Below are 15,778 nucleotides of genomic sequence, written 5' to 3' on the forward strand. Positions count from 1 at the left end.
TCCCCTTTCCCTCTTCTTCTTCCTCTCCCTCTGCCTCTCTTTCTCTCTCCTCTCTCCTCTCTCTCATGCATTACTTGTACCATAATCCTGAATTTCCAGGGTACTCTGAATTAAAGCTTTTCTACTCAAAGCTCCCTGGTCACCCACCCACCCACCTTGATGAGACACACCACGGAAGGAAATCTCCTCTGATTTTCTGACTAGAAAACTCGCCTTTGGATGAGAAGCTTTGCTATTGCTATACAAGCCTTTTCCGGTGATTTGCATTTTCCCTCCAAAAGTCATGTTACAATTTAATTACTGTTGAGCCAGTATTAATCAGTCAGGCTTGATTAGCTCATGAAGGTACCTTACATACATGAGAATATATGAGGTATGATAAAATAATACAGTGCACATTTAAATTTTAAAAAATATTACAGTATATTACAGTATATTACCCTTGATCCTCTTCAAAATATTCCCTACCCTAAACAGTGGCACATCCAGTGAACAGCGCAGATGAGAACACACTGCAAGTGGTCCTTTAACGTGCTATGCCCATAGCCAACAGTCATACCTGAGTCACTAGTTCTTAGGATTTAAGAAACAGTAAAAGCTGAAGGCTTTTTCCTGCTTTCCGTTGGCTGGGACTGAGCAACAGTGTGCACGGTCTCTTTAGCATACAGCGTGAGAACACAAAAGAAGACTTCCAGAACTTCAGGAAGTAGCAAGAAGGATGAGATAAATGTGTTCAAAGCAAGGTGCTATGAAGGGATTAATGGCAATGGGATCTGTCTGTCTGTTTATCTATCTATCTATCTATCTATCTATCTATCTATCTATCTATCTATCTACCTATCTCAGGTCCTTGTGTACTTCTTGTGCTTGCCAGCCAGGAGATTGTGCCGCTGAGCTACATCTCTGGCCCTATATTTAAATTTACACAGTCACTCTACATCTTTATCACCCCTTGTAATCAATTCTCTTATTGCAGGCATGGGTTAGTTACTGTGAGAGCGCACTTGCTGCTGTCTGAGCCTCTCCCAGTCTCCTTCACGCTCGCGTGTCTGGCTGCCGCGTTACCACGGACACAGCACGAGGAAGGCCTGTGTGCTCAGTGCACCCAGGACGGCTGGCGCGGGCTCTTCGCCTCAGCCCTCTGATTGCCACTGAGTCAGCTTGTGTTGTGTAACCCACACGTGTGCAGCGAACATGTAAATAAGCAATCTGTGCCATGCGACTTTCCGGCCATTTGCTGGTATTGTGCGACATTGTGTATAAGGACATGAGATCTTCAGCCCTGCTTCCTATACACTGAGATTGCAAGGGCACGTCAGACGTTCTCAGAGCTCTGGGTCATTTCTCTGGGCTGCCTGAATCTTGAGTGAGTCCTTTCAGCCTGGACCTGTGGCAGAACAAGGCCCTTGCAGATGTCATTGCCGTGCACTTGAATCTCTCAGGACTGTGAGACAAATGAACTTCTTTTCTTCATAAAGTTTCTAGCCTGTGGCACTCTATCATAGTAACAGGTAACAGACCAGCACATCTTTCCATGTTAGATTTTGCTTGAAAACTGTTAATTGTAAAACTGCCACTGTGCAAGCCTTGGATGTGCCACTAATAAAGAAGAGCCAATCAAAGAAGGACATCAGAATAAGTATTTCACAGATGACAAAGATACTGGCCTTTAGGTGGTACCAGAGTCCTAGGGCTCAGACTAGTAAACTGAGAGAGAACCCTTGTTAATAACTTGGCAAAAGAGGTTTGCAGTGAAAGAAAGATTACTCTGCAGGAAGTCTAGGAGAAAAATGAAGAAGGCCGGAGTCAGCAGCTGATTTCAGCTTAAACGCGTTTGTGCTGATTCATCTAAATCAGCCCTTTGATGATGTTTACCAGGCATGCTTCATCCCGAGACTTGGATGCGTACATCTAAAGAAAAGTGAGATCAATGACCCCCAAATGTCTATAAGATATGTTCCTAACACTTCATTTTTTTTCTGACATCAGAATCCAATGGTTAAAACTTCAGAAGACTTTCTGCACATATAAAATCATGCTGATTCCCAAATCAGAAAAAATTTTAGACAGCGGAGCCCTAAATTCACATACCTGCCATTAGCCGTTCTTTTTACCTTCCACATTTTTATTGTTCTTTTCTTATTGGAAATTGGAACACAATAATGCAATGAAAAGACTTTATATATAAGTGTGGGGATATTAAGGTTTTTGCAACTGGGGCCAGTGAGATAGCTCAGAGGACTAAGTGCCTGCTTAGGCAAGCACCAGGACCGGGATTTGATCCTTGGCACAACATACCATGCTGGCCCTGTCCCCAGGTGTGCTGAGCCAGCCCCAGTGGCTGGGCATGGTGGTGCATGCCTGTAATCCCAGTGCTGGGTAGGCTGACAAGGAGGGTCACTAGGAGTCTGAGCTACATAGTGAGACCATATGCTAAACACATTTTTTAAAAAAAGATATTTTGCAACGTGTCAACACTATTCTACTGGATTGCCTCAATGCTAAGGAGTATGATTAAAATCTAGAAAAGGAGAAGCTTCTAAGCAAGGCAATATATTAGATTTATGTTATTGAAATAAAATACATGAAGCACTTTTTGGAAAAATGTTTCTTTGTTTACGCTTTTGGAGCATCAGACTCCAAGAGGGTCGTGTAGGGAGAGGTGGGTATTAGTTTGGCCTAGAAGACAGTGGATGATGGCACGTTATAACAGGAGGACACGCACGAGCCAACAATCCCATTTTTGATGGAAGCAGAGTGGCAAGAGAATGAGCAGGACTGGGTTTGTTCCTTTTATGACAAGTTTCTTTTGAAAACTCAAGGGATTACATGCGAGCTGCCCTCCAAGAGTATGTTCGCATGACCACAGGACTTCCTCCAGGTCGCACTAGCTAGGGTTCACCGCCTTCCTGAGTGCAACCCTGAGGGCCAGCTGCTAACATGTGGACCTTGGGGCCATTCCGTGCATAAACCACAGGACAAAGCATTTCTTTTAGGAGCAGGCAGTGGCAGCATAACATGACCTACCAATAACTGCTGCAGAGCAATAGCTGAAATACAGCCCAAGAGGGGCTTGTGCAAGGTGACTGCTGGCAAGTTCCAGATGCTTGATTTGAATGAGTCTAGCTATTGTAGGAGAATTTGAACGACTGAGTCCTAGGAGGAAAGGTGGAATCTGATTGGCTTCTTAGCACAAACCAACATAAGGACTGCATGCTTCTGTCCCCACCCCCTCCCTCTGTCCCTTGCTCCTTCCCCCTGCCTCCCTCTTCCCTCCTTCCCTCCCTCACCTTCCTCCTCACCTTCTCCCTTCCCACTTGTTTCCCTTCTCCTCTCCTTTCCTTTCTCCTTTCTCTCTTCCTTACCACCTGTCTCTGACCTCTCTATAGGAATTATCTCGTTTTCTCAGAAGAGATTACTAAACTGGCAAGAAATTCACTTAGGAGAGACTTTTCTGACTTTGAGCTCACATTGTACTACACAGCGGGCATGCTGCTCCTTTCTGCCCTCATATCCTAGAGGGGGGAAACTGGTGGGCTTGGTTGGCTCAGGTGACAGGCTTTTCCATGTGTCTGCTTTATTTATAATGTTTTAAGTTTTCCATGTACCACCCCCAGGGTTCAAATTTCTTTGTTCTGGGAAGCACTCAGGCATATTATTTTTTAGCCAGAGTTCCAGGTCATTCCAGTGCGTAGGTCTAGTCAGCTCAGCCCTCTAACCAGGGAGAGCTCTTGCTGGTTCTCTTCACCAAAAATGGGTGGTTGGAATGAGGAGAAAACCAGTTGTAAGAGGGAGGAAGTTCTTCAAAAGGAATAACTGACTCTAGGGGCTGGAACTTAAGAAGCAGACAAGTTAAATATTTTAAGGAAGTGTCGGCATCTGAAGTAAGTATCATCATTTCCAACTATTGACAAGAAAAGAAAGAAAAGAATTGTGTAGCCTAGAACTAACCTCTTGTACACACAAACACAGAATTCAAACACTCCTTTTTCATACCACTCACATGTGTCTACTTTGATTCTATCAACCTTGCAAAACTTTCAGTGAAGGCCAAAAAGACTGCTAAAAATTCACACATATTCTTTAAATGTATTTGTTCATATCTAATTGCCCACATGTTTGCTCTGCAGCTATGTATTTAAACACTTACATATATAAGTATGAACATCTATTTCAGATATACTTAAATATATACTGATATTTATTTACACATAAAATTTGTACTCTAATTATAAGACTTATCTATTATAAAAATTGTTCCACTAAAGTAGAATAACATTTTGCTATAATTGACTACTTTAAAACTCCATCAAATATTTACTTTGATTCTGGTTTTTATTCCTGTAGCTATTATTGGAAAAAATATAAAGATACTTTGAAAACTTGAATTTGAACCCAAAAGCTCTCTATTATTTGAAGTAATAGATCCTTAATCCCATTTGAGATTAGGACTTTTCACAAAGATCAATAATGCAAGATAAAAGAATTGCTCTAAGTGAATCAAACATTCAATGAGTTTCTAATTATTTAATACCCAGACAAACCATCAGTAAACAACTTTAGTGGATTACTTCTTACTGTGCTGTTCTGAAATGCTATCTTATCCTACCCACCATACACATCAAGCTTGCTTTATCTATAGGAATTTTGTTTTTTTGAGACAAGATTTTACTATGTAATTCAGGCTGGCCTTGAACTGACAGAGATCCTCCTGTCACAGCCTCCTGAGTACTGGGATGACAGGCGTGCACCACCATAACCAGCTTTCTATAGGAATTTTTAAGATTCAGTAAGTCAGTCATTTTTCTCTGCTTACATAAATTTTGTTTTGAGAGAGGTGATATAACTAAATCAGTGATTTTTGCTTGGGCCTATGGCTCAGATTCCCATTTTTAAAATTAATTGCAAAAGAATACTCGTGATTTGTTGGAGCACTTATATAGTGCCACTTGTCCATACACTCTGGCAGGAGAGAGGGCACTGCAAGTGTTCGTGGGTGTGGAACCAAGGGAGTCGTAGGCATTAGCATACACTCACTTCATCATCTCTGCTGAATTGTCATGCGTGGGGCTGGACTACCAGGCACGAGGAACCTACCGTCCATGTGCAGTCAACTAGCTTCTCATGACTGGGAGCGTGCTGGGGACACAGAACCTGCTGGCTCCACACTCGCAGAACTGGTGAACCACCCTGCAGCATGAGGTTTACTTAGCCACCTTTGCAAGGGCCAGAAGAGCCCAGAGCATTCTGGAAGCTTGAACTAACACAAGAGTGCATGACTGGGTGGCTCTGGGTATAGTAGCTGAAAGGAATTCGGTTCATTATCTTTAACGAGGCATCTTTGGCTCCCTCGCTGTCTAGTATTTTGCCATTCAGAAAAACAACAGGATTTGTTCTATAATTTTTTATATATTTTGAATTATCACTGTCATCATCATTGGCAGAATTTAGTCCTTAATTGTAAAAGACATATTTTCATCCTCTCCTGAATACTCTACTGTACATACCTGATATTGAAACTAAAGTGATTCTTTATAAACAAAACTATAATTAATTCATTTTTAGGCTTAAAAATCTTCAAAGGCTCCCCATTACCTTCAAAATAAAATGTAAACCCTTGGGGATGTTATCCAAGGCATTAATTTTTTTGCCTGCTTTCTCTCTCCCATTTGGTCTTTCTTTGAGTCCTGCTTCAATTTCTAATTTTAGCCATTCTGATCTTCTTAAACGTTTCCTTGGGAATTTTATTTTTTCCAATGACCTTTAACCTTTGACCTGCTTCACCCTGTCTGTGCACGAGTCCTTCTTCTACTCTTCTTTCCACAGGAGCTTTCCACGATCTCTCACAAGCCAGTTCAGCTGAATGTCTCAGGGAAATACTACATGCTGGCCCAGATACCTACAGTAATCTGTTCTTCATCACGTCTTCCATATTTTCTCTGGTGGGGGATACAGGGCTGTGGTTCACACCTGTGTTTAGTAAGTGCTTGATACATTAATGTACACAGGTATGTGTAGGACTTGCCATGTGTGGCAGATGGCTGACACATGGAACAGGCTGTTGTGGAGGAGAAACCATGAACTTGTCTTCAAATTTCCCAACAGCTTTTCTTTTTTTACACCATGATGGTAGATAAAGAACATTATATCACAGTTCAGTTCATCTAGGTATTCAGGCTAGTGGAAGAGAGAGAGTTTTATTCTTCAGATAGTATGCTAATTTCTTTAGCTGAGTTAGTGTATGAAGAGACACATTTTCTAAGAAGGGAGGCCAAGAAAAGCTTCTTACAAATGTGAAGTTTGATGGTGGGCCCAAAACCCTTACTAAAATTGTGATTTTTGATAAATAATATGATCTTTAGGCCTCCATACTCTATATGTAAAATAGCAATCTCACCTCACAGGGACATTACTAGGTCTTAGGAGTTTATTACTAAGCTAAATGTCACAGAAATTAAAGTAGAAAAAGTACAACCTATAAATACAGAGTGGGCCACAACCTCAGTACTGCTGGCTGACTGACACCTCACAAAGTAACAAAAACAATAAAAAGATGACGAAGTTCTTCTTAGTGTAATAAAAACTGTTCATTGAGATTGGGGAACTATTCCTTAATGAACTTCCTTTGTGAGATAAATTAATGCTTGTGAGATACACAGTAACCAAAGGAAATATTAGGAATAGCCATGCATGGCGTTCCAAAACTTTTCAGCAATTTATTTATTCACCACAGGATCCTATGAGTTAATTACTAACATTTCAGCCTCGTTTTCAGATGTGATAATTCAGGTCTGGAGAAGTTAGGTGTACAGGCTCAGGTCAGTGGATTTGCAACTGGTAGCGACTGGATATTCAACTGGGACTCATAGGAGGTTATCCTGCCTGGATTCAACATGTGTATATACCTTACTGTCCTTTCAATACTATGACCACATATAATCCATTCATAGGCTGGATTTTTACTGATGGTGAAGTCCCGACACTATTTTAGGCAGACTAGATAAAGAAGTGACTATATATTTATATATAGCATATACTAAGGATTAGATAAATATTAATGAAATGAAACACATACATTTCAGATACCAAAAAAAGTAGAACGAAATTCTAATAAAGCTGTAGAGTATGAAGAAGAGTGAGGAAAGTGTTGCTGCTAATTTAAGCGATGTGAACAGGAAGGAGGAGTCTGAGGAGGTAACATCTGACGAGGCAAGTACATCATAAAAAGGAGCCAAGTGAAGATTTAAAGGAAGATTTTTCCAGGCAGATAGGATAAAGTTAATAGTGGCTTTGAGGTAAGAAAGGCGTGGATTTCCTTGAGAAGTGTCAAGAATGTCAGTGTGGCTAGCGTAGTGTGTGAAGAATCAAACAAAAGGAGTGAAATGTTGGGGCGAGGAGGAGTGACAGTTTGCAAAGCTTTATGGGGTGGTGATAATGGATGTGATTCTCACCTTTTGGAAAACTTAAGAACCAAAGTGGTACGGCCTGGTTTATGTTATGAAAAATATGACTGATTACTTGGCAGCTAGTGGTCTGTCAAAGGGAAATCCATCACTGTGGGCCAAGATTCTGCAGAGCAGGAGGTAGGAGCTCACTGATTTGGAAAGATATTTTTAGGAAAGCATCAGTAGGAATTTGTTCTTGAATCCTGATGAAAGACAGTAATCAAAACTTTTAAGATTCTGGGCCTGATGAAAATGATAGAATCAACGAGCTAAGATGAGGTACAGTAGGACAGGAACATCTATGGCTTTGAGGAAGAGGTTGCCCGGGAAGAGTTTCTTGGTATTTAAGCAGAGATACCAACAGGACAGTTAGCTACACTCTCTGAACTCTTGGGGAGGTCGCAACTTTGAATTCAAGTGCCATCTATCCACAGCAGGCACCAAAACCATCAGTTTAGATGAGATGATTAGGGGCCTGTGGAGAGCTGGAGAAGGAGTCTGTTCTTTGAGCATCTGGAATAATCCAACATGTCGGGGAAAACTCAACAAAGAGACTGAAAAGGCAGCCAGTGAGGGAGAGCACAGAAGATGTTTCATTCTAGAAGTTAAACTATGAATATCTCCATCTTTTAAAAAAGATTTGTACTGTATTTAATTTTTTTAAATTAATTTTATTGGCACATCTTAGGTATACATAATGACAGCATTCATCATGGGGAATTTGTACCTATACATGATGCATCTTGCTGCTTCTTTTATTCCCATTCCCTCCTCTCCCTCCAACTCTTTCTCTCCTTATTTACAAAATCTTTGCTTCCATTCTCCTTCTATTCTTTTTATTATCCATTCTGCCTTTTTTACTTCCCCCTACACCTCCCTTGCTCCCTTTGTGTCTGATCATTGTTGTCCTGCTTCCCAACATCTGTCATCCACTTTGATCCTTATTTACCCTTTAGGTTTCTCACACAAGAGAAACAATGTGATGTTTACACATGTGTGTCTGATTTATTTCACTTAAAAGTATGGTCTCAAACTGCATCCATTTACCTAGAAGTGTCTTGAGTTTACCTTTCTTTATGGTAGAGTAATATTTCGAAGCCACATCATCCTTGTCCATTCCTTGGTTAATGGTCATTTGGGTTGCTTCCAAGATTTAGTTATTACAAATCATGCTGCTATAAACATGCGTGCACATATATCACTGTGGTGTGATGATTTTACTTCTTTTCAGAAGATACCATGAAGGGGAATAGCTGGATCAAATGGAATAACCACACTTAGGGCATCTTTAATGAAGAGATCATTGATGGGTCCTGTTATAATTTTGACAGAGTTTTAAGATTATGGTAGGGAGTTAAAGAGGACATGGATGACAATAAGGAATTGAACATGTAAAGAAGAGTTAATGAAAATGCAGTTTTCCTAGATGTTTGGTAAAGCAAAATAAAATAATGCAACAGTACTATGAGTGGAACTCAGGGCAAGAGACAACCATTTCTTTTTAAGATGAAATATGGCGTTTTGTCTATGTTAAAGTTATTCAGGAAAAAGTATGGGAGCAATTGATATTGAAGAAGAAAGATAAAATTACTGGAGAAGCCGAGTCATTCAATTAACAAGTCATGAAGAAGCCTAGGTCAGAAGAGAAGAGCTGCCCTGAAAACAGGAGGAATCTTCCCTCACTGTCCAGGGCCCTGCGCACAGGAGGGCAGCAGATGGGTGCTTGGGCTGTGAGCCTGTTTTCCTTTGACGGCTTGGGCAGAGATGTAGGAAAGGAGATGGACAGTCCAGAAATGGACACGAGGGATCTTCCGAGATTTGAAGGGGTCAAATAAGATGTGAAATGATGTCTCAGAGAATGAGTAACTTTTTCTCTAAAGAAATGTTTATGACTGCCAGATTTTGTGAGTTTATGTGAACCAATGGTCATAATTCTTTTATTTTACTTAAGCAGAAACAATTTATTAGAAGATTCCAAAGAATTTCACGGACCCTTGAAGGGCGGAGAGAAGTGCAGGCAGGATTAGGAAACAGCCATCAGGAACTGCAATGCTCTCGGTCCTCTGTAGTCTGATCCGCCGAGGCAAGATGACGATTGCATTTTCTCTGCATGTAGCTTTCATTCTTCTCCCTCATCTTCCCTAAAGAAGAGTTCTATGAAAAAATCCCAGTTATAAATCCCTATTTAGAGGAACCTGAGTCAAGTGTGTCACCCTCAGCCCGGTTCAGTTAACTATGGCAAAGGGAACGGGCCGGGCACACAGCCATCTACTTAGCAGTGAGGGTCTTCCAGTGTTCAAGAGGCTATTTGGATCAAGATAAGTCTATTTGTAGCTCACTGTTAAAATTAGGCATTTTAAAACTTCCCTTAAATTTATAAACATAACTTAGAAATATTTCATTTAGAAAATGACTGCATTTTAATAAACACTTCCAAGGGAAGACTTAATTAATGTTTGGGTAAATGTTGAACAAACTAAATTTCTTCTATCAAATACATTTGAAAAAAATTAATAGCATTTATATTTATAAAATCTGATTCTTTCCAATAGCACTTAGATGGTCATAATCCTAAAGAGAGACAAGTGAGTGTTTCTCTGGCTATGTCCAGTTAGTGGCATGGGATGAGCAGGAAACTGGGCTTCAACATGGAAAGCTACCCAAGGTTGAGGTCATGCTCACAGAAGGGAGAACATAGAAGGCAGCAAGAAGGGAGCACAGTGAGGGGACATGAGATGGACACACAGAGGGAAGGACCAAGGACAGAAGGAGACCCTCAGGAAGGGGGTAACTGGGGCGACCTGGGAAATTAGTGATCTAGGTCCCAGTGTGGATCACAGAATATTGGAACAGTACTAAGTAAATCACAGAGACAGGTGGGAGGCGCTGTGCAGAGAGGCTGATGCTTGGCACAGGAGCCAGAGGGGTACAGGTGATGGCGTGGACACGTTTTGGATCGCCACTGGGAACCTTGGGGAGCACATAAGGGCTCAAGATCCTGATCTCGCCGATAATCAGAAGCTAGGGCAGAACCTACAGTTATCCGACTCCTACTGTCCATGCTCTCTCTTCACATTATCATTAACTCCCAATTATCTTTTAGCCCATCAAACTGTAACAACATACTAATATTCAACTGAAGATATGTAGGTTATCCGGTGGGGTCACAAATTTTGCTTCCTGGGCTAGACCTGTTCAATCAGACAAGCTCTGTAGTTAGAAGGGCCCTACGTTTTCATTCTCCCAGCACTCCACAGCCAGAGCCAACCCTGGAGACGAGGCCAGCGCTTCAGAAGTGCACTGTTTTTCCTCATTTGGGCTAATTTTGCATGAGCCTCACTTCTTTCTATTCAGGATGCCATTAAAAATTTTGCAAGAGGCACAATGGAATTCTGAAAGATGACATGAGCTGAATACTCGACTTTCTAGGCAAACTTCCTTTTAAAACCAGTCGTACTCAATAAATATGAGGCTGAAGATGAGAGATTTTCTGACTCGAGGAAGTGAAGAGGCATGAATTAAAAAGGAGATTAAATTAAAAATACAGTTCCAGAACCTTAATTCATACTTAAATGATGGCTTAGAGAAAAACACTTAAATTGTATTTATTATAAATATATAATGTTCATTATAAAATGTTTAGAAAATAAACATAGAGAAATTAAAAATTACTCAGAAATTGAATATAGGATACAGACACTTTAAAAATGTTTGTGTATGTCCAGCCAGGTTTAAATGTAGATATTTTATACATATATTTCATATGTATGACTTTGTGTTTATTAGATGTTTGGTTTTTTGTAGCTATTGTTTTGTTTTATCACACAGAGTTTACTTAGGTAGTCTAGACTGGCTTTAACTTACTACATAGCTCAGGTTGGCCTTGAACTCATGACTATCCTCTTGCCTCAGCCTCCCTAGTGCTGGAATTTAGGTGTGCATCCCCACCTCTGGGTTAGATTAGATTTGAAATTCTATTTTAAAAGTTAATTTCAAAATTTAAATTAATCTAGGTACATGCCCTATCCTTACAGTAAAATATTTTTCTAAAATATTATTTAAATATAGTCTACCATAAAGATAGATGGTAACATTATTGAGTACTATTTTCAGTCTTTATTGTATTGTTATAAGCAATAATAATTAGGAGCGTTTTTCATGGCCTTGTCTATTTCTACACGTACAGTTCATAGGTAACAATTGTGTCCATTTTCAACATTTCTGATCGACACAGAGAGATTGCCCTTCGAAAGTTGCAGTGGATTTCTAGGACCACCACTGGCATTCTTTTTAAATTTTATCAAGTAGAGAAAAAAGCTTATTTACTCATATTATCTTTCTTTGTTTCTCAATGAGGCTCAACAGCTTTTCTGACATTTATTGGCTTTGCTGTTGTGATGACCGTCCTGTGAATGCCTGCCGGCCTTTTTCTGAACATGGCTTCCGGCTTTCCTGTAGAGCATCTTAGAGCTCTGAGGCTCTGCTCCATGCTGCAGCGTTTCCTTTATCCACCAAGGGCTCCTGGAGTTCTTCCTGTATCTGCAGGGCTCTGTGGGCATCTGGGGGTGGGGTGGGGCTTCTTTCCCCAGGAGGGTGGTTTTAAACATTCATTGCTTTCTTTTAAAAAAATAAACCCACAGTAACTGTAGTTCTAGAGAACAAGTGCCTAGCCCACACACTAGCAATAAAAAGTTCAGGATAAAACATACAAACTCGTGGAACATTTGTTTTTTCCCATTCATTCCCCCAAATCGCGGGAAGGCAGTTTAAATATTGTGATTATTTGGTCTGTATTTTCACCCTAATATTTTCCCCATGAGTTCTGTAAAAATCCTCCAGGTGGTAACCTACAGTCGTGCAGTTTCTGAAGACAACCAGTGAGGACCTGAACTGTGGAGTGCGAAATTGGGGTTTGGAATTGTTAAATTTTTCTTACCCTCTCCAATGTAATTTCTTCAAATTCATATTCGATTTCAGTCCCATTGACCTGTAAATAGGCAAAAAGAGAGGAATGTTAAGTACATACTGAGGAGAAGATGCTGTATTTGAAAAATGCTGCAAGGTTCAGTTTTCATTCTATGAATGAATAAATCAAGCTTTCTCGGTTTCTGTGATTCCATGTTTCTATCCAAATGAAATATAATCCAAGCCAGCCTAAAATACCTGAGTGAGACATTACAAGAATAATGAAGGATTATTACACATCTTAGAATTTTGTGATTTTTTTCAGAAAGAGAGGCCAATACCAAGTATGTATGTTGAGTTTTCAAAGAACAAATAAGAGGCAATGTTTTAATTACAAAGGAAAAAATTTCCTAATACCTTTTAACTTTTATAAATACTAAAGTATGACCATCAACCTCAGTGATAATCTGCAACATAAGTATCTGACTTTTTAAATTTATCATTTTCTAGCAAAATAGCACTAAGAATAACAATGTCTATCCCCTGGCAATTAGAGACTAAGTTTTAAAAAATTATAAAACAATGTCTGGGAAGGGATATCTTTTTATTGGTTCAAGCTCAGCTAATTTATTACCACTGATCTTTTATTGCATTTTTTAGGAACCTGTGGACTGGGTAATCATGCTCACGGACTTCGGTAGCAATAAGAAAAAAAATGTATGCTTTTAAATTTCTAGTGAGGAGTTGGGTTAACCATCTAACCAAGTCTTGATTGATTTGAAGTTGCAGAATTTATTTAAACTAAATACATTTTAAACATAGTCAAGCACCTTAACTTGTAACAGGTGTGCACAGAGAATTATGGAAAGTTGTTTTAAAATAATCTAGCAAATATTCAATTTCCATTTTTATCTGTCACAGATTTCTTCTCTGCCAGATAACACCTGCGAGTGAGAGAAGTCTCAAATTGGCAATTTCTTTTTGTTTTTTTAATGTTTCTTGGCAACATCATTAGAATTTTAGAATAAGCCAGAGAGACACATTTTCAACGACCAAAACCCTAATTTTTGTAGGATGCTACATTTGGTTTATTTTCCATCTCAGAAGAAATTAAATTATACCCAGTACTTGTGGATTGTAGAAGCAACAGCCAGAAATCTAGCCCCACTGCCCAATATGGCACCCAGCAAAAAATACAGTGAAAGGAAAACAGTGATCAAGTGAATGGATGAATAAAGGAATGAAAATAGTAATTTATTTTATTATGAAATCCCGGGGACTTGTGCATTATCTTCCATAAGGAATGTGGAAGTAGTGCGGAATCAACTGCAGGTGAAATTACAGCTATATTCAGTATAAATACAGAATGACAATGACAACAGACAAATGTGTGTGCACCATTCGCTCAGAGCATGTTCTGCATTATGCAGTTACATTTGCTAATTGGCGAATCACACTTTATTATGTTTCTGCATTATCAAACAGCCCTAAGCTACATTTGATTTTCGGGGCTGCAGCAACTTGAAGAGTCTCTGAAAAAGATCTGATGACATCAGAAAGGCTCAGCAGCTTTGTGTGGAGTTTTGTTTGAGACATTAACAGTAAGAAAAAAGTACTCAAAGTATAGATGCATGCCTCCATCTGAATTTTTCTTGGTTAGTTTTTCCTACTTTCTTGACTGATGGAAGGAGGGCAACAAAGGAAGGGTGAGTTAGTGCACTCTGTTTCTCTGTTCTCAGTGGGCTGCACGTAGCTTTGCTTTGCTTCAGTGCTTCTTGAGAGCGAGGACCGTCACTTTATTAAAATACTGCAGACTAGGGGAAAAGCTTCAAAGGAAGAAAAACAAGCCTCTGATAATAAATATCCAAAGATGCCTGGTGAAATAAATTTTGTTAAGAAATGCTTAAGAGCTAAAATCTTTCAGTAGCATGAATTACATCATGCTGGCCTATCAAAACGTTTGCTTCACATTTCTGGGATCGGATATGCTGCTCTGACAGCCTAGAAGTGCTACACAAGCCTATCTTCGTCGGCATTTGCCTGTGCTGGTCAGGTATGTGCACTGTTGAGGGCTCACATATGTAACCTCATGGGCTGAACTCAGGACCTTGTGGTTGTGAGGTAGGCACTTAGGCCTCTGAGCCACATCCCTGGCCCCTGGGTCTTTGTTTTCAACCCAAGACAATAATTTCATTTGCCTACTTCATGTTGTCTAGGCTCTTTCCTAAGAGTACACAGTGCCTCCCCTGCTGAAACCTTGTTTTTAGGATAAAGCATCCCATGTCTACAAGAAGATGTAATGAAAACATTCAAGAACAGAAGATTTTTTTGTAGCACTTAAGCAACATTTCAATCTTTTTATTTTTATTTTTTTATTTTTTTTAACATTTCAATCTTAATTGATGAACATTTAAAATATGGACTCATAAGAGCTGGTGTGGGTGAAACGAGGGAGCCGCTGTGTTTATCTTCTCTTTAGGAGGAGGGCATGATCTGTGTTCTATGAATCCAAAGACAAGAAATCCTACAGGTTCTCTTAAGAGATTTGGATGGAAAAGCATGCCACAGAAGAGCTATTAATTTTTATTAATTATTCTCCATTCTGATAAGTAGTATATTAGTCTGGGCTTTGACATTTTTAGACATTGAGTGCCTTTGCAATCTAATGGATTCTACAATCTTCCTTCAATATCTTCCATAGTTACACATCCTTCAAGAATGATGAAGAAGCAACAAGTATTTACAATAGTTCACCTCAGTCATAATTTTATTGATCCTCATTGAGCAGTACCAAGACTGTGCTGTGAACAGACTCCATTTTCTTCTGAGGGAAGTTTATACACAAGTCGCTGTTACATGAAGTTGTCTTGGTGGTCTCATTGCAATCCCAATAAGTTTTTCAAAATGTCTTTCAATGAATGAAGCTATCTCCCTTACAAGAGGTTGGCTGGATGCACTGCTTTCACCAGACATAGTTGCTGTGACATTTAAGCACCCTGGTAACGGCTTGGGTTCCTGAACCCTGGGGTCCAGAAGGCTGCCTGACTGAGGTTTGCATTACTCCAGCTGCTGCTCTGATCAGCACTTGTATCTCCTTGGCCCCGTCGAAGATGAGAAAAGTGGGAAGACTGGCATTGTTTGAGACCGGATGAGGCGAGGGTGGGGAGCCATAAAATAAATGGAATTTTCCAGATTTGCAAAAATCTGTTTTTCTTTAGTTACTTAATTTTTCTGAACCTGATGGTTCTGCGGTGGCATCTGGTGGGTTTCTCTGATGGCCAGAAAATCGAACTGATGCCACACATTGTCCTGAGCTGTTCTGGGCATGTAGCCTGCCTGGCATCAGATGGCTGTTTGAGGAAGAGTGACCCCCACCCACTGCAATTCAAACCCAGTGTTTAAAGTTCTGATTTCACAGACTTTGGGTA

At 39.9% G+C, this 15,778-nt stretch overlaps 1 protein-coding gene across 1 annotated transcript in view; it reads right to left on the reverse strand.

Annotated features, from left to right (window-relative positions):
* Dlg2 (discs large MAGUK scaffold protein 2) overlaps window positions 1-15,778 on the reverse strand; it is a 1,516,571-nt gene that overhangs the window by 754,123 nt on the left and 746,670 nt on the right. Inside the window, exon 4 of the mRNA XM_004632548.2 lies at window positions 12,382-12,432. Coding sequence (XP_004632605.1) covers window positions 12,382-12,432 — 51 coding nt within the window. The remainder of the gene's footprint in view (window positions 1-12,381; window positions 12,433-15,778) is intronic.

The sequence above is a fragment of the Octodon degus genome, unplaced genomic scaffold (assembly GCF_000260255.1).
Source record: "Octodon degus isolate 3935 unplaced genomic scaffold, OctDeg1.0 scaffold00049, whole genome shotgun sequence".
In the NCBI taxonomy this organism is placed as follows: domain Eukaryota; kingdom Metazoa; phylum Chordata; class Mammalia; order Rodentia; family Octodontidae; genus Octodon; species Octodon degus.